The sequence below is a fragment of the Cyanistes caeruleus genome, chromosome 3, assembly GCF_971803275.1.
Source record: "Cyanistes caeruleus chromosome 3, bCyaCae1.hap1.1, whole genome shotgun sequence".
NCBI classification, from domain to species: domain Eukaryota; kingdom Metazoa; phylum Chordata; class Aves; order Passeriformes; family Paridae; genus Cyanistes; species Cyanistes caeruleus.
The window spans coordinates 55,649,380-55,668,955 of record NC_141703.1 but is presented as its reverse complement, the minus strand read 5'-3'; the positions used below and the strand labels follow the sequence as shown (position 1 = coordinate 55,668,955).

Here is a 19,576-nt window from a genome sequence, read left to right as displayed (position 1 = left end):
AATGTGTAATATTAAAAACAAAAGCCCAAATATAACAAGAATAAAATCAAAATACCTTGAGGAATTACAACTTTCCTTTCAATTAATTTTGAGGTCTGCTTAGAATGCTTATGCCGCTTTTGTACCTTACTGAGATAGTTACGAGTTTCATTGTGATTCTAGGCTAAACATTTATTTAATAAAAGTTAAATATTTATCTTAGAGGTTAGATTCCATTAAGCTTGGGCTTTTGTGGGTTTTTTGTAGGGTCTTGATATGGCTATATTTGAACTTGTAGACAGAATGTTATATTCATGGGGTTCCAGTTAAGAATGTTTTTGATTGCAGCTATTGAAGTAGATGGGTAAATGGTATGACTTGGACACAGATGCAGTGTTATTTTCTGTACTTAATGCTTTGTGATTCCTGTTTTGGCTTTTTGTCATCATGCTGTATACAGTTTGGAATAACGGAGCCTGCATTTCTGCAGAAGCAAATTGTTTGCATTTCTTTGATTTCTTCTGCAAAACCTCTAGCCTCTATTATAGTTACTCTGTATTTTAAGAAGTAACTGGGTTTTGCATTGTCTGCAAAAGTTGTGAAAGGGTTCAAACTGGAACAGATGGCTAGTTTTAATATCCATATTTTTTTGAAATATTTCTTTTAGTTTTCATAGAAATGAGGAGACTTTGTGCTTGGAAGCCTGTCATAGTAGAACTGTAAACTAATGAATGAAAAAACATACTACTAATAAAAATATCCCTTCATTTTCCAGGTTCTTTTGAAATTGTATGCAAAGATTTTATATAAAATGGGAATATTTATAATCAATTAAACAAGAAATATTGTTTCAATTAATAATGTAAAATCTGATGGGTTTATAGATTGTTGTATTTATTACTTTTGTGTGTACCTTTTATTTCAGGTTGATGAAAAGGCTCTAAAACACATAACAGAGATGGGTTTTAGCAAAGAAGCAGCAAGACAGGCACTTATGGATAACAGTAACAGCCTAGAGGCAGCATTAAATTTTCTTCTGAACAACAGTAAACAGAAACCCATTCAGGGACCACCACCTAGAGGTAAAACTTGCTTTAAAGAGATGCTTTAAAACTGTTTACAAGTCAAAGAATTTGTGTATGGTGGATTATTAATGTAGTTATAGAAGGGTATATTTGCATATTTTTTTCCTGAAAGTTCGAATGCATTGCAGACCTGAAAGCAAATCCCTAAGAAAGGTTTCTGCGTATTATGTTCTTGTCAAAATTTTTGAATTGGAAGTCAGATACTTAAATAGCCTTAAATGGGAAATATGTATTCCAGTATCACAGAAGAACATGGGTTGGAAGGGACCATAAAGATCATCTTGTTCCACCTCCCAAACAGAGAGGCTACCCATTAGATCAGATTGCTCAGGATCCCATACAGTCTGGCCTTGAACACTTCCAAGGATAGAGCATCCACAGCTTCTATGGACAACCTGTTCCAGTGCTTCATTACCCTCATAGTAAAGAATTTCTTCCTCACATCTAATCTAAATCTCTCCAGTTTTTAGTTTAAAATTGTTCTTCCTTGTCCTGTCAGTGCCTTTCTGTGACAGAATTTTTTAAAGACAGAAAATACAAACATTTTCTAAATCAAATGAAAACATGCGTGTGCTTTTTTATTATTTTATTACTCATTCACAAAAAGGCTTTGATGCTTACAGGTAAGGGGAAAGGCCGAGGCCGAATAAGACCAGAAGATGAAGAAGAGCTAGGAAATGCCAGACCATCTGCACCAAGTACACTGTTTGATTTCTTGGAATCCAAAATGGGTACTCTAACAGTAGAGGGTGAGTTACTGAAACTAATGTGTCTGGAACAAATGTTGGATAATGTAGGTAGAATTCTTTTTTTCTAGTTGTCATCTAAAAGTTAATTCTTAGAATTTCCTCCACAGCCAGTCATTAAAAAAGAAAAGAGTGCTTGGAGAATTATTCCTCTCAGGAAAGATCACATAAGTTGCTCTGTGGTGGTTAGATGTCTAAAAGTCAGTAATTTGAAATAAGATGACATAAATCACAATTTGTTAATGATTGGATTATTCCTGAATCAGGATTTTTCATTCATGATTTCATAACTCATCACTGTATTTATCAAAAATCTAAATATTCAAAGAAAATAACTTTTAAATACACCAGCATTCTGCATTAGCTGATAAAATTTTGTAAACTGGTCAGATAATGAGTATAACCACATTTTCAGAAAGCAGATATAGGGAATGATATTTGAAATATTTTTTTGGCAACTCATTTTACTTACCAAAGATGCATTAGGTTTTTTACAGTGAGCAGAAATGAAAACAGTGGTAGTGTTTTTGGCTTATACTGCTGACATTGATTTTTCTTTGGATCCATTTTCTGTTTATATTGAGATATTACAGAAGGATTTTATGTTTGACTGAAAGACATTTAAAGGAAAATAAAAGAAATAATCCCTGTGGGTTATATAAATTTCTTATTGTCAGTGATTTTGAAGTAGGTAATAGTAGTTTATCAAGACTTCTGAAATGAATGAATTGCTTTTTTAAAATGATACTACTGATTGCTTAGGGGGACTTATATGATCCTTTGGATTTAGTACATGTATGCAGACAATAAAGCATAATGTTATGTGAGTAAAAAAATAGATATATTTATTACTTCAGTTATATTATTTACTTCAGTTTATAATCTTGAATATTGTGTTTTAAAGATAAATACATATAGCTTTTATGAGGTTTTTTCCTCTTAAATAAATATAAAAAGATTCCATTAATGTCATAAGAAGGAAAACATAATTCTATTAAAACTTTTTAAAGCTTTTATACTCCTTCAGTTATCGAAGGTTCTGGCATATTTCATAGCACGGCACAGAGGGTTTTTGCTTTTATGTTTTTTATCACTATGTTGGTTTTTCTTGCTTTATCTGAGTAATCAATATGTAATCTAGCGTACTATTCCTGAACCATGCTTTCCTGAAAAGAACCCAAACCCAACTTGTTAGCATTTTTGAAGAATTCAGAAAGTTTTCTGATTATTTTGTGAAATTATTTTCAATCTTTCTGCCTTTTCTTTTTCTGAAAAAAAGTAAATGTTGTGCTTTGCAAGGCTTTGAAGTGGTTGCTTAGTTTCATGTTCTTAGCTTTTATTTTCCTTACTGAGAGTTTATAGCCCATAGGATTACATCTCTGTTTCTATGCCAGGTTTTACTTTTTCTTGCAGAGACTTTTAAAGGGATATTTCAAGAAATACATAGGCGTATTTATTTTTTACTTTCAAAAGTGATTTTTTCCTTGCCAAATTTGAGAAAAACTCTGCAGTCTGATGAATTCAAATACATCCTTAAAACCATATATTGAAAGTTAATTTTCTGCCATTTTATTGCCTCAGCCTTTGAAAATAATTTCAGTTAAATTCTTGATTATTACTTGTCTTAAGTTCCTTTCAAACTGAGATGACAGGAGTTTTAAAAGTATTTGCTGAGTATCTGCAGTGACTGTACTTAGCACTGTGAACTCTTCAGTCACAAAGTCTGTATCAAAATGTCTGCAGACAACAGGATGTATGTATTACTAGTACCTCTTAAATTTAATTTGTTTCTGTCATCTGTGAGCAGTAGAGACATGTAGTTTCACTTAGAATTAGAAAAGTATTGGTCAGAAATGAAAGGCATGTTAGACAAACTGATGGAAACAACTCAAATATGTAATGTTACAAAGCCAAAAATGTCTCTTCGTTGGTTTTCCTGCACAGTAATACAAGAAGGAGCTCCCAGGCTGGCAGGTTTTTCTCCATTTATATTCACCAAACACTGTGTTATACTACATAAAAAAGAAGATAAATTGTTCTGCAGTATTTCTGGCACCTTGCTGTCCTGTGTGGTCTCTAAAATCTCATACTGTTTTTTAGGTATTCAGAAAGAAAGGGGTTTGTGCAGGGACAGTGGTTTTGAATAAATGAGCATGCCCCTATTGTTACATGTTTGTATATGACCGGGAGCAGATAATTACCTGGAATGGCCATATTTATCATTATTGCAAGCATTAAAGACCTATACATTTCAGACAGAGTGTTATTCCTTCTAAATGACCAGGAGTTGATGTGATATCCAGAAAACAAAAGGCAATTTTGCTTAACTGAGCTAAATATTTTTTTAATGCTGTACTATTCTAAATTTTCTTCAAAATCTTAGGTGATCCTTATGTGGGGAGAGAAAGTGTCTGAAAAAAAGAATTATTTCTCTTTTCGAGTACACAGAAGGTTGATATGCTTTGTGCATCCCTTCTTGTTTTTCTTATCTACTGTTTCTAATTGTATCTTAAACCTTAGTAGTGTGGAGAATTTCTAAATTCACTTCTGGCTGGGTGGTTCTATTGCTGAACAGGAACTGCAGAACTGTTGAATTTTTTTCTTTGACTTGGTACCTTTTCATACTTGTGTTTGGAACAAGTAGAAAAACATTTAAATACCTTTGTATTTTTTAGTAGGTACTTACACTCTTTTTAAAAGTTAAGAGAGCACACTAAGTTTCTTGTTGTTTGATTTTTTTTATTAAAGAAGTACATATTAGTTATAAGAAAGCATGTTAGTGTTTTGCCCTGTAAGTGTTATCTTGTTTTTTGTGTTTCATCTTCTTTTTTCAGTTAAGGAAATACTGTTTTAAATAATTACAGCTATCAAAAGTATTAAATATATGACTCCATGATCTGCCAGCTCTTTAACTGTAAACCACAGCATACTTCAAACATGCTTTATTCAAATGAAATGCAAAGAATTAAAACAAACATATCCTTAGCTTTAAATCGCTTATTTATTTATTTATTTATTTATTTATGTGAATGGTTGGTGGCACCTACAGAAGTATTTCTGTATTGGAATTAAGTAGTTTGAATTTTGGCAAGAGAAACCTCCTGACTGCAAGAGATAACACAAATAGTAGACAAAATTGCTTTCAATTAGCTGCCTATGCTTGCACTTGGTTAATTTCTGCTTCTGAACCCAAAAGATTTTTTCCATTAATCTCCTTATTGTTATCTTTTGTTTTGAGAAACAACTATCTATCTTTGCCAGCTTAAATAAGTAAACACAAGGATTATCAGAGAGAATAAGATGATACTGAGAGCTCTGGCTATTGTATTAAGGAATAATGAACATTATCATTTATCTAGTCCCAAATAAATTAAAGGTTTGAAATGGTAATACAATACAATGTAATTAAAGAATCTTTGTTTCATTTTGTAGTCACAAAATTTGTTTGAATATCTTGGAGGCTGCTTGGAGGGGGAAAAAATAGTCTGATTCTTTGGAGTTAAAAGAAATTTGTAACATTTGAATTTTGCAATGAAGCAGCCATGTTTTCAACAAGTATGGATACTGACAAGAGATCCAAGTTGAAAAATAGTCACATTTCTCATTCAGCCTTAATTCTAAAAATTCAACTTCAGTCAGAGCTAATTGTGTCTATCAAGAAAATGGCTTATATTTGTTGTATTGGTATGTTGGCATTGATGATATATGTTACAAAGCTTGTAATTTCATTTTATCTTTAAATATAAAGAAGACAAATATAATAAATTTCATACATTTTAAAGAATAATAAAAAACTATCAGTTTTTGTTCAAGTCCTTTAATCCATTCAGTTAAAATTTGTAGTGAATACAATGCAGAATGTTTTAGATTTTTTGTCCACTTGTTTATTATCACGCTTCTCAGTTTGTGTTTGTTTTGTTTCAACAGAAATGTGCACTCACATCCCTGTTCCTCAGTGTTGCTACATTTTAGAAAGAATTATATTGATATTTATTTAACTTGACAAAGCTATTGAGTAATGGGAATTTTGCTTCATGACACAAAGTATTTGCAAACGTATTACTAATTCTCTTCTAGTTTTTTAATCTTTTGGCCAGTACAAGATAGAACATGCCCTGGAGGTAGCTGTCTCAAAGATGTACTTCCATACAGTTACATAAAAGTATTATTCAGTTTGAGAGGAGAAACCCAAAACATTGCCACCAGTGTGGGAAGGGCCACGGTCATTGAATTTAGCCGCATTATTAAATATGATAAAATCCACAGGAGAGGACCACAGGAAACCATATCTTTAAATTCTATTGTGTGTTGAGCAGTGCTTTATAAATTGTGTTGGCTGTAATTTCCAAGTGCAGCAGGTCCTGCTGGTTTTTTGTAATCAGGGGAATGTGATTTGTCCTGTATGGTTCTCTTGCGTCATCACATACAAAAGCCAAAATGGGTAACGTGAGTGAGTGAGTGAGCAAGTGTGTGTGTGTTTTCTGACAAAATGCTACTCATCATCTCAAAACCTCCGAGTAGATGACAGGAACCTTATCATTAATTTTTAAGTGTATTTTTTCCAGACTATCTTCCCAAACCTCTGGTTACAACGATCATGACTGAGTTAACCATGCTCTTTGAGAGTAGCTTACTAAATCTTCTTGTTAAATTCCAAATGAATATTTGTTATAGCCCTGTAGGAAGCATTACTTTTCTGGGGACAGTTGCTAATGGTTTCTTGGAGTTGGGGCAGGAATAGAAGCAGTTGTGGTAGACAACTTGTGAATGGGATCCCTTGATGCTTTTTTTGATCCCTATTTCTCATAAAGAAACTTTAGAATCCCTTCATTTTTGTGGTGATCAGGCCAGACAGCACAAATACATGAAGAACTAGTACTATTCTCATCTCCTGGCTTTTTTTGTTGACTACTGTTTACGAAGTAACAGTTGCTGTTACTTGGCAGTTTCCATTTGTGAGTGATTTGTGCTTGAATGTCAGCCAATCAGTTAATGTGTCCTGCTCATTCAAGGCTGCCCTGTATGATGTGGTCCCCAGGGAAGCTTTCAACACAAGAACTGCACCTCTGTAGAAAACATAAGTTTATTGGATTTTGCCTACCTTAAGGTTAAACTAAAATAAGTCAGGTGTTTTGTGTCAGCCTTTGTATGTCACAGTAAAGAAACACAGAAAAAAATAACGTGCTCACTGTTTCGAAATTCTCTAGTCACTTTACCTGCTGTCTAATATGTAGTATTATTATAACTTTCCACTAATATTTAAAAAAAATCTGTAATCAAAGGATGCAACACACTTCTAAATCAGCTTGCAGCTTTTATGTTATGATCACATTATATTGTGTAGACAATAACTAAAATTACTCATTACATGCTAAGAAACTGAACAGAAATTTCAGTAAACTTTTTTTGAATTATAGAACAATATGTCTATGTTTTGCTTTTTCCTTGAGGCTTTAACTAAACTTTAACTGCTTTGGATGCATTTGTGTTGTATAGAGTCCTTGTACCTTGCATGTACCAAGTGCTGTCATGACCCATCTCAGCTCAGGAAATGTTTGTTCATTTATAAAAAGGGCAAAGGACAGCCCTTAAGAGGAAATGTTTGGAGCCAAACCTAATATCCTGACACCTAGGAGAGTACTGCCATGCCCAATCTAGTCATGAACCCATTCCTGGTTTTTTTTTTCTGTTGGAACAGAGACTTTTTAGAAATTTAGTTTAATGGATTTAATATTACAGAATATTAAATAAGATGGTTTATAGTGAATTAAGTTAGAGTTTTATATGCATTTTTCTGTAATGGTATGTACAAGGGAGAAAACATTCAAGGGTCATTGAACTGTTAAGTCATTTTGTGTGTAGTTAACATTAGGAATAGACCTAAGAGCTTAGGTTGGGCAAAGAAGGAGTGGAAGCCTGAGCATTTTACTACCAGAAGAGGTATAAATTAAGAATGTTGTGAACAAAGGCTGTTAATTAGTTAATTAGGAAGTTAAATCTTTCTAGATGATAGGAAGTCTGTAAAATTGGTATTATACAGAAGTGGAAAAGTGTAATGAAGATATTTAGTAAAAAGTTAAAGATATAAAGTAATGAAAAACAGTATTTTCATGTCTCATTTGTAAAGAAGAGATAAGGAGGTACTTCTGTCTAAAGCTTTTACTCTAACAACAAAAAATGAATTATACAAGATTTAAAATCATCTTTGCATTTTTAAAAAGAAAATGCATATTTATGACACTCTTGTATCTTTCTGAGTAGTATATATTTACATATTAATGCATTAAAAATGTGATGGGTTTCAAAGTAATAAATTATAAAGTAAGATGTATTTTTACCAAGATCATGTTCAATCTAAGCCTTATGTATGCTTGTGTCATGTTAAAAACCAAAAACATTAGATCATTTTTGTAAAACAAATATGACTTCTAAAAGTTATGCTATGTCAAATATATGTAAAAATTGAGCTAGATGCTTATTGGGCAATTTAGTAAATTAAATTGATAAAAAATCTGTGAACTACTAGAAGTAATGTGATGCTTGGAAGTATTTTTCTTTAAAAAAAAACCAGGTAAAATTTACATTTTAATTTTAACTTCTCATCTAGTATGTAATTGTGGAAGTTGATACATTTGCTGTCGGGTATCAGTATTCATTGTTTCTAGTGGTAACATTCCTTTCCATGGGAGTGTAAAAGAGCCTGAGTACACAGTCCCACAGGCCCATGCAGGCTCAGGCTCATGGACACAAGCAAGAGAATGATACCTTTGCAGCTGCCCACATGGCACAAAATTGCTCATGTAGACATGAATCCCTTTAATGGGTTTATGTTTTCCTTTCCCATCAGGGAAGTCTGCTAGCAGATGTCATACCCAGCCTCCAGCACATGTGAGTCTCTCCTGGCCAGGGAGACCCCTGATCTCTGGTACCCACCTCAGACACCCCTGGTCCAGCTTGTTGGCTGGTGCAGGCCAGTACATATATGTCCTTTATATAGATCTGGTCACTAAGTGAGCCCAGACCTGGGGCCTCCCTGGTAGATGGCCTTCAAGACCCATGGTCTCTCCAGTATTTAGCTGCCAGGTCTTCCTTGTCCCAGTTACCAGCTTATCCTACCTCAAGTTCACTGGTAGGTTTAAAAACATGTCCCCTCACATACATAACAGAGAAGTGAGAGAGAGAATTTAATAAGGAGGTGAGACAGGTTACAGTGACCATATGCAGGACTGTATTGACCAGGAATCTACTTTCTTGCAGCTCTCCTGTTTAATCTTATTCTTTATTTTCCCCTGGGTTCATCTTCATTTCTGCCCTCCTTTTGCTCTTCATCTAAACAACCCATTAAAAATTCCATGTTTGCCTAAAAAGCTCGTAATTCCATAAAGTTTCACAGATACCCGCAGCTCTCTTCCTCTCCAGCAGGCCATGGCATGTTTCCTCTTTTTAGTGATATTCATGAAAATCTTGTCTTTATTCTTTTCAGTTAAGAGTTGAAGCTCTTAAAGGTGACGTGTGAGCAGGTGCTGTTATGGCTCACTGATCAGAGTCTCCAGAGTCCTGGGTTTTGCTGCTATTCTTGTTATCTACATTATGCCAGCAGTGTTAATTTTATTGCTTCTGATTCTTGCCTTTTCTCTTTCATCCTGAATAGCTGTTAGCAAGGTACTTTCAGAGAAGGTTTAAATTCTGATTAGAAGTATTCCCTTTTCCTCCTCATTTTCCTCCCTTCTCCTTTCTCCATCTTGGAATTCTATTTCTCTGTCTTAAATGGCTCTTACTCAAGTGGGTTATTCATGTCCATTGGGAGGACATGGAAATTTATGCCTGGCTTTTCTCTTGCTCATAGGTGGTTTGGTTCTAAGTACAGCCCAGAGTACTGTATATTTTCCAATAACTAGGAATTGCATTTCAAAAGTGTCTGCTAAATTCTCTGTGTGCACCATTCCATTTCATGTCACAAAGATGCATACATTTTTAAAGAATACTGTTGCTTTATCAGAGTTTGAAACAGTATTTCTAAAATGTATTTGTGTGAAATATGTTAATTGAAATAATTTTTTTCTTTGTAGAACCAAAATTGCAATTTCAGCCAACACATCAAGTACAGCACAAAGTTATGAATACAGAACAGAATGGCATCAAAGAGAATCATTCAAGACACGTTTCTCGCAATGACATGAGACAACCAAGGAATGAGAAACCCCCTCGTTTTCAAAAGGATTTTCAGAATTCAAGGCAGGCTTTGGAAAGTGGTGGGTTACCAAGGAACAGAGGTCCTGAAAGGCATAGCTCTTTAGAACACTGGACAGATGAAAAAAATAAAAGTGACAGACATTATCCTAGAAATGATAGGTCAAAGGATTTGGGTTATCCCATAACCACTCACCAGAGTGATATTACTTTCAAAAAAAGGGATAACAACATGCAAAACAGAGTAGGAAAAGGAGTATCTTTCACAGAATTCAAGGAAAATTCTGCTGCTCAAGATGTGACAGACAACAATAACCAGAAACGTGGGAAAAGGGAAAACCAAACACACAATTCTGAAAATTTTTGTGATAGGAGGGCACGAACAATAAGTAGTGAAGCCTTTATGGTAAAAAGTGAGCAACATTTTGGTGTTAATAATGATTACCAAAATCCCAGTAGGACTGATAATTTTAGTGCTGTACCAAATGGAGATACTGAGCATCATCAGAAGGGAAGACGAGTAGGACCTATCAAATCATCAGGACCCACTGCGATCCCATCTTTTGATGACAAAATGTTGTATTACAACACCGGTCCCAAAAGGAGAACTGGGCCCATTAAACCAGAGAAAGTAGTGGAACCATCGATTCACATGGAGTATGGAAAAAGTTGGAGACCAGGGGATGAATGTTTTGCTCTTTATTGGGAAGACAATAAGGTATGCCTTTGCCAAATGAGAATTATCTCAAATTGTACCTCTAATGTTCCTTATGCACGTGGGAGATATTTAGCACCCTGCTACAGAGACATGGCCTTGTTCATAGGTGTGTAGTGTGCTTCTTGCCTAGCTTCGTGCTCTGTTTTTTATATGTATGACTCGTCACTTATATTCATTGCACGAAAGTTTTTGAGTGCTTAAATCCAGTCCTTGTTTCTCTCATGTAGGTGGAGTTTAGGGTGACTTAAGCTCCTCACTGATGCATTTGACTTAGGTGCAAAAAATTTGAAGGGATGAATATGAATCTAGGTGCCCATATTCTTTGCTGAGGAACAAAATCAAGATGCTGTGCTGTCTAGAATATCTATAATGGTAAATGTGTAATACCTTTTTCTGGAACAAGTCAGTGTGCAACCTTTAGCAGCACAAAGGAAGAATAACGTTTGCAGGAATGGGGCTGTAAAAACCTGCCGGTTTTCTTTCAATCATTTCAGAACAGAAACAGCAAAAGGCTTAATTTTGATTAAGACTTGTATGCTGTTAGCTAAAGAATTTGTGGACAAATTAATTATGCTGCATGACAGTTTTATATTACTGATTTTTTAAAAGTTTAAATACTTTATATTCAGTTCTTTTTCCCATTAATAAGATTTCTCCTGCAGCAGGATGTTTTGCTTTCTGCTCCTTTACTAAGGAAGTTTTAGACTGTTTTCTTTGATTTGTTGTCATCTGGTCAAGAGTTCTCTGCCACTCTTCTTTGGGTTTTAACCCTTTCTGATAAACTGAGAACTACCTTAAATATTGTTATTCTTTAAGTATGTTTTATTCACACCTTTTTTTGCTTTTTGATAATTTTTTGTTTACTTTGTCATTTATTAGAAGCATTTTCCTCTTTTTTTTTTTTTTATTTTTTGTCTGTATTAGCTCAGCAGCATAACCTTATTTTTCTCTTTTTTGCTGTTATGGCTAGAACCAATGATAGGCCATGCAGGATTTTTGGTAGTGGCAGCATATAGTCGGTTGACTTTCTTAAATAGGAATATGTAGCTTGAGTGGATGGATTAGTATGAAGTATAATGGCATACTACTGAATTGTTTCCTGTTTTGAGAAGCATACTTGCATTACTGTGAAATGAAATCTTGAAATTTTGGAAAGTACAAACCTTGCAAGATAAATACATACGAGATAATCCCAGACTCTTATGTATTCAGCAAATTAGAAGATATGCTTTGGGAAGTAACTGGTTTCTTGGTAGTTAAAGTAAATGCTGCTGCTCACTTCAGACAATTTTGAAATGTGATGATAAAATGCAGTACTGAGCTTAACCATGTTAGGAGGCAGTGATTTCTTTGTGCTCAGTCAGATAGAAATGACTGCATACCTTCAAGAAAACTATATTTGCATAAATGTAAAAAAAACCAAGTTTTGTGCTTAGAAAAAGGACTTTATGAATGGACAGTTTTATCATATTTTCATCACATTTTTAGCATGTTTTATTATATGATAAGGTAGGTATACAAGTACATACATACAAGCCATATCAGTATATGGCTGATAAGCACTTATAGATGTATATTTTTAGTAAGCATCTTACAATACCATTTCCCTGTATACAGCAGCATTTGTCTTAGTGATGAATTTGTTCTGCTTTTAGAGAGATGAAAACAGGTCTTTTAAATGCATGGTCTACTTACATAAGCTGTGTATTTTCTCATTGAGTACTCTAAATACATTCTGCCACGTCCTTGGAGTCTGCCATGAGAATTTTAAGATATCTGGTTTCATATCTGGTACAAGTTTAAAACAAAATATAATACTAAGACTAATTATACACACACACACACACACACACATATATGAAAAGGAAATTGTTAAGTATTTGTGGTATTTCTGGTTGTATTTTATGACCTTTGAAAATTTCTCTTTTAAGTTCTACCGGGCAGAAATTGAAGCGCTCCATTCTTCTGGGACAACTGCAGTGGTTAAATTCAGTGATTATGGAAATTATGAGGAGGTGCTTCTCAGCAACATCAGGCCTGTTCATGCAGACACATGGGTATGTGATAACAAATTGTATTAAAAAGTATAAACTACATAGTCTGTACAAAATATGTAACTCTTAAGCAGTTAATGCCTACTCATGCAGAGAATGCTACCTACATGTGTAGAAAAATAGTTTCGCAAATACATGAACAAAATCTCAGATTTTAGTTGTCTATATGAAACCTGATAGACATGTATTACGATGTGGTATTCTTCCTGTATAATAAATTTCAATTGTATTGTTTGAAAATGAATAATTGATCAGCCAAATTGTTTTATGCATGTTTTCTCTCTTAAAAGTTGTTACTTACTCTATTCAACCCAATTTTTTGTTTTATTTCATGTACATTGTATGTTGTTCTGTAAGGATTAGGAAACAGTCATTTAAAACATATGTTCTGAAGCTTTTCACTACATGTGTATGTATGACTGAAAATAGACATCTGTATCCCTTTATTTTGTATCATGATTTTATTCTTGTTTCAATGATTCTTTGCCAAATATTGTAGTGGTCATGTATGCATCAAAATCTGTTTTGTGAAGTTTAGAATGTATTAGCCTTATGGAAGTTGGAAATTTCAAAAGGCTGTACCAGTGAATATCATGGAAGCAGAGATACATTTTGATTAAAAAAAAATATATCAGGAATGCACAATTCTTTGCTGTTTACTCTTACTATAAAAGGCTGCACAAAAAATATACATCTGCATATTGATTCCTTAATGATGAGTTGACTGTGCTTTATTTTAAGTTCTAGCTTTCGGGTCATAGAACCATGTTGCCTCTGCTGCAGAGGCTGAACAGTCAACTCCTGTTTTTTCCCAGTGGTCTTTTAACATGTATTGTTGCCTGTAGCTCTCAGATGTCTCTAAGATGGCCTTTTTGTACTTAAAAAGATACCTGAAACTCTTCCCAGCTGATGCATTGCTGTTTGTATGAAAATTCACCTTTCCCCCCCTTTTTTTTCCTACTAGCTGACCTGTAAGGTGCTAGTTACTTACTGTATGACTGTAATTTTTAAACCCTTTTTCTGGGTTAATAATCATACTTTTCTTCATTTGATTACAGTCTGGAGGAGAGGCTTTTATTTTACTTTAAACCACTGAGTGTTAGCTCTCACAGTCTAAGAACTTGGCCTAGTATTAAGACTAAGTTGATCCTGATAGTGAGGAGTGCCATTTCCTACTTGATCCTAGTAGCGAGGTAGTCATTTTCCCTGCCTCTCCTGCCTATGTTTAATCATGTGTTCCTCCTCATCCCTCTCCTGTCATGTTGGATTGTCAGTCACGTAGCCACAGGATGAGTTGAATGAAATGGATCACATTTTTGTTCACCTAGGTTGGCTTATTTTATTTCAGGGTTAGCTTGTTAAAGCTGATACAAGGGTGGGACAAACTATGGAGAGTTCTGACAGTAAGTACCATAGTCCTGACATGCTGCATCCTGATCGAGTCATTGAGGCTTCCTCTGTTGTTACTGGAGACAAAAGAGGAATCTCCAAGGACTTTCAGTCCATTCAGAAGTGAAAAATACCTTTTTCAAGGTTCTTTTTTTCTCTCATGGTAGCCTGATTGAATTATATAGATTCAAACAAAGAAATTCCAGATCATTACAGTTACACAAAATAAATGCCAATCAACATTTTCATAGTGAACATCATTTTAATGGGTTGTTTTCTGACAAATTACTCTTTTGTTGCTAAAAGGTCCTTGCAGCTGTAGGATTTTTGCAGAAGAAAGTTGATTAGGACCTACCTCTTTGCTTCTTCGTGTTTGGGTGCTAAGCATAATCTTCATTATGCATTTGCAGTTCTTTTTCACCCATTGATACACAGGTTTGTCTTTTAATCTGAACACTGTTGGTCAATTTTCTTTGTCTCAGTGTTCTTATTAGTATATTAATCTAGATAGCATGCATGAATGTAAAATGTAAACTCATGCTGCTTAGTTCTTTGACTTAAGATTCAAGTAACTTGGTTGTAATTTCTCTTTACAAGAGAAGTAAACAGATTTTAAACTGACTTCATTAATTACTTTTCTTTCACTGATCAATGCTATTGGCTCCAAGGAACATGTATTACTGGAAATAGTATGCTGATTTTTATTTCAATTGTTCCAGATAATTTCCAGATAGCTAAGTAAAGTCCTTTTTGCAAGTGTTTGGGTCCATCAGTGCTGGTCACTTTTTAAACATCACCTCCTCCTAAGGGCACAGGAGCAAACAATTCCCTAAAGTCCAAAGTCAAGCAGGCTGGCTTGGCTGAACAGCAATCTTCTCTTGGAAATAAGCAAAAAAGGAAGGTGTATGTGCAGTGGAAGCAGGATCAGGTGGCATGGGAGGAATACAGAGATGCTGCTTGCTACTGTAGGGAGAAAATTCGTGTGGCTGAAACTCAGTTGGAGTTGAAGCTGCCAGAAATGTGGGGGGCAATAAAAAAGAGTTTTATTCAAATATATTAATGGAAATAGGCAGTGTAAAAATGACATCAGCCCATTACAGTATGAGGGTGGTCACCTCACAAACAGGGACAGGGATGAGGCACAGGGGTTTAGCACATTCTTTGTGCTCCATCTTCAACATGGATGATGGACCAAGGGAGTCTCAGTGCCCTGAACTGGAGAACCATGGCTGTAAGAATCATCAACTCTCAGCTGACACTGGAATTGTGTGGGATCTGCTGGTCTGGCTGGATCCCTACAAATCTATGGAGCCTGATGGGATTCATCCAAGAATCCTCAAAGAACTGGCTGATGGAATCGCAGAACCTCTCTCAATGATTTTTGAGTGGTCTTGGGAATCTAGAGAGGTCTCAGCTGACTGGAAGCTGGCCAGTGCTGTCCGAGTTTACAAGAAGGGCAAGGAGGACTGTGGAAACTACAGATCTTTCAGTCTCACTTCAGTGCCTTGTAAAAGCCTGGAAAAGATTATTCTGGGAGGTATTGAAAAACACCTGGAGGACAATGCACTTATCAGTCACAGCACAGCTTTGTGTGAGGAAAGTCCTGCTTGTCAAACCTGATTTCCATCTATGAGAGGGTAACCTACCTAGCTGACCTAGGAAAGCCAGTTGATGTAATTTTTTGGATTTCAGTAAAGCTTTTGATGCTGTCTTTCACAGTATCCTCCTGGACAAAATGTCCAGCCCACAGCTGGATAAACACATCATGTGCTGGGTGAACAGCCGGCTCTCAGATCCGATGCAAAGGGTTGTAGTGAATAGGGTGACATCAGAGTTTTGGTGACGTGTCACTAGTGGGGTTCTGCAGGCTTCATACTCAGCCCTGTGTTCATTAACAACTTAGACATAAGTCTCAAAGGAATAAGTTTGCCAATGACACCAAATAGGGAGGAGCTGTCAACTCCCTCGAGGGTAGAGATGGTCTTCAGAGAGACCCAGACAAATCAGAGTGCTGGGCCCTCACCAAATGTATGAGGTTTAACAAGGACAAGTGCTGAATTTTCCACCTGGGATAGGGCAATCCTGATTGAGTGTATACACTAGGTAATGAGAGGCTGGAAGGCAGTGCTGCAGAAAGGGACCTGGGGTTCCTGGTCAATGGCAAGTTGAGTTATCACTGTTCCCTGGTAGCCAAGAGGGCCAACCATGTCCTGGGGAGGCATCAGGCATCATCAACCACTCAGGAGGTGATTGTCCTGCTCTGCTCTGCACTGGTGTGGCCTCATCTCGAGGTGTTTTGGCCTCACCTGTCTGCAGTTTTGGACACCACAGTATAGGAAAGACGTTAAGCTATTAGAGAGCATCCAGAGGAGGGCAACAATACATAGCGAAGGGCCTTGAGGGGAAGATTTGTGGAGAATGGCTGAGGTAGTTTGGTTTGTTCAGCCTGGAGGAGACTGAGGATAGACCTTGTTGGGGTCTTCAACATCTTTATGAGGGGAAGAGAAGGAGCAAGTATCTATCTCTTCACTCTTGTGACCAGTGACAGGACCCAAGGAAGTGGCATGAAATGGCATGAGCCAGGGGAAGGATATCAGGAAAAGATTTTACACCCAGAGGATAGTTGAACACTAGAACAAGCTCCCAGGGGAAGTGTCACAGCACCAAGCCTGACAGAATTCAAGGAACATTTGCACAATGCTATCATGCACGTGGTATGATTCTTGGGATGTCCTGTGCAGGGCCAGGAGTTGGACTCCTCAATGATCATTGTCAGTCCCTTCCATTCAGCATATTGTGATTACATGATTCTTAATCTTTCTTCTCTATCTGTACTGAAAACTTGTAGAAATATGCTGTATGTGAGTTCTGATGTCCTAATTCACACTCCTTTTTGAAAGAGTTGCTGATATTGAGAGATTTAGTGAACTCTGTTAAGGCATAAATTTAGCCTTAATACTTAGTATTGTTTGTTTAGTACTCATGTTGAATTTAATTTTTTGCCCAACAAATAGAAACAGATGTATACCACTGGGAGGAAAAAAAAGCAAAGCAAAACATTGCTTGGCTAGTCACTTGAAAGAACAGCCAAAGTACCACAGTGACCTTATTTTGATGTTTAATGACATTACATATTATTTAAACATCTCAGCTTCTGGTCTGCTTTTGGCAACCTTTATAAGTGATTTTTGATTTTCAGTCTGTCTGACATGCAGCAGTTTATCTTTCTGATGGCTAGAAGATAAAGCTGAGTTTTACATTAGGTAAACCAAAAGGTAGTGGGGAATTTTTTCCAATAATCATATACAATACCAATATAAATGCATTTAAGAACACTAGAGCTGTTTATTGTTTTTCTTAGTGCCTGAAAAATATGTCCTAGGTATGCAAATCATAAATATTTTTAATAATAAAACTGCATTTGGATTCCACTATTCTAGAGTTCTTATAAATGTCTTGTATGTAACACTACAATACTGTATTCCACTAGTTCCCTCAATGTAGCAGGGGTCACTTAATTAAAGTATTTTAATCCAAATAAAAAAAAAGTCACCGAAATACCATTGTAGAGGTAAGAACTGCTTGTTTTTTCTTGTAAACAATGTAAAATCATACTAACAACTGAAAAGCATTGAAAGGACCTTCCTGAATCACTTAATTTGTTCTGTGGAAAAAAAAAATAAAGTCAAGATAATACTTTAAACTCTAAGTCTTAATTTTATTCTCTAATTTGTAGGATATTTTTACCTTAATAAATTATGAAAATGTGTAGTCTAAGTGTTTATCTTGTGACATTTTCCCCCAAATCTAAGTAAGTCTTCGGTTTGTTTTCCATTCTCTATTTCCTTAGTAATGTCATAGGCCTTTTTCCACCTTAGTTACACTACAGTTACCTTTTATGGTTTTCTGCTGCTGTATGAAGGAAATAAAGATTCTAGTGTTCCCTATGTATGTATGTAGTTTCACATATATAGATTATGGCCTTAACTGATTGTTCTCTAAACAAGCTGGAATTCTTAGATTCTTTGCTTACAATTATTCTAATTCCTTAATAATTCAAATTATGAATTGAAGCCTATAGTTTAGCTTAGTTTCCTCTTTCTACAGTATCTTGCACTGTATTTCTGCATAAAGATGTAAGAAGGCAAAAATTATTATTAAGGCATAAATATACATATTCCTGGTTGTTGTATAGTTTGTTTTGTTCTGTGGAGACTGAAAATCCACTTTGCAGGTTTTCTCAACTCATTTCTCCAGTAAGGAGTGAGCTGAGGAAAGAAAATAACAGGATCTTGGACTGTAGTTAATTCTTGCTGGCAGACAGTTCAGAGTTCAAGTTTGATAACATTGTGTCTTGTCACAGAGCTTTAAGAGCTTCTGTGTGTGTTGAATTACCTTAAACTGTAATTCAGGGATGGATCATACCTGTCCCGTTTCAGGTAAGTGACGAGGTAAACTCCTGTTAGTTTTCTGAAGATGTTTGAACCTCTCCCCAGCAGTGTAAAGAGCAGTGCTGAAAACCACTAAGTGGTAAAGGGTTACAGATGCTTCTTTAAGCTGGAGAAGACTTTTGCCTACCTGTTTTATGGAGCTTTTAAACCCATTCAAATGTCTTTATGACAGGCTAATAACTGCTTGAAAGATTGGATGCTATTTCTTTATGGCTCTTAGACCTGGATGCCCTTGGCATCACACTGTGGTCTTTCAGTGTTGTATGTCAAGCAGGAAATCTTTCTCACTGAATAACTAAGTAGGTGCAGTAGATAAATGTCTCCTGGTTGGATCTCTTATCTAGCTTCTGTCCTCATTGACTACACAAAAAACCAAGGCTGGTGAAAGAGAATGGTACAGTTTACTTAATTGGATCTAAGATTCTCATAGAAAAAGTACCCTGAGTGTTGCATCAGAGAAGACTTCGATGTCTTTAATTCTTCGGCTTCTGTACTGTTAGGAAAATCTCTAGAATAATTTTACAGTTCAAAAAAATTCAGTGACTCAATTCATTAAATTAAGGCTGAGTGTTTTGGACTACTTATTTTCCCGAGTGGTGGTAGGCATTTGTTGAAATTAATCTAAAACATTATTAGTGTGAATTTAGTTTCCACAAAAGGCTATTTTTTGGGTTTATGAAAGCACTTGAGATGTAGGCAGTAATTTTGTTGGGATGTGCCTTATTTTCTGTCTTGTCAAGATGTGGTGATTTCAGTCCCCCGCATCCTCTTAAGCTGAAAAATTGCTTTTCATTATCTATCTTAAACTTTTTTTTTCTTACTGGAGACTTTTTGTACTGACTGTAAACATTGTCTTAAATTCCGTTACATCTTTTACAGTACAGCACCATACATGCCCTACACACAGTTAGCCTTCAGGTTCTCTCAGGATAATTTTTTATGTAATTATTTATTTCCCTAGCCT

The 19,576-nt window shown here is 35.5% G+C and overlaps 1 protein-coding gene across 28 annotated transcripts in view; it reads left to right on the top strand.

Moving 5' to 3' along the window:
* Positions 1–19,576, top strand: part of TDRD3 (tudor domain containing 3) — a 165,974-nt gene that overhangs the window by 130,613 nt on the left and 15,785 nt on the right. For all 28 annotated transcript variants that reach the window (XM_086881127.1, XM_086881109.1, XM_086881135.1 and 25 more), the window contains 4 exons: positions 905–1,061; positions 1,688–1,813; positions 9,880–10,718; positions 12,650–12,775. In XM_086881127.1, coding sequence (XP_086737253.1) covers positions 905–1,061; positions 1,688–1,813; positions 9,880–10,718; positions 12,650–12,775 — 1,248 coding nt within the window. The remainder of the gene's footprint in view (positions 1–904; positions 1,062–1,687; positions 1,814–9,879; positions 10,719–12,649; positions 12,776–19,576) is intronic.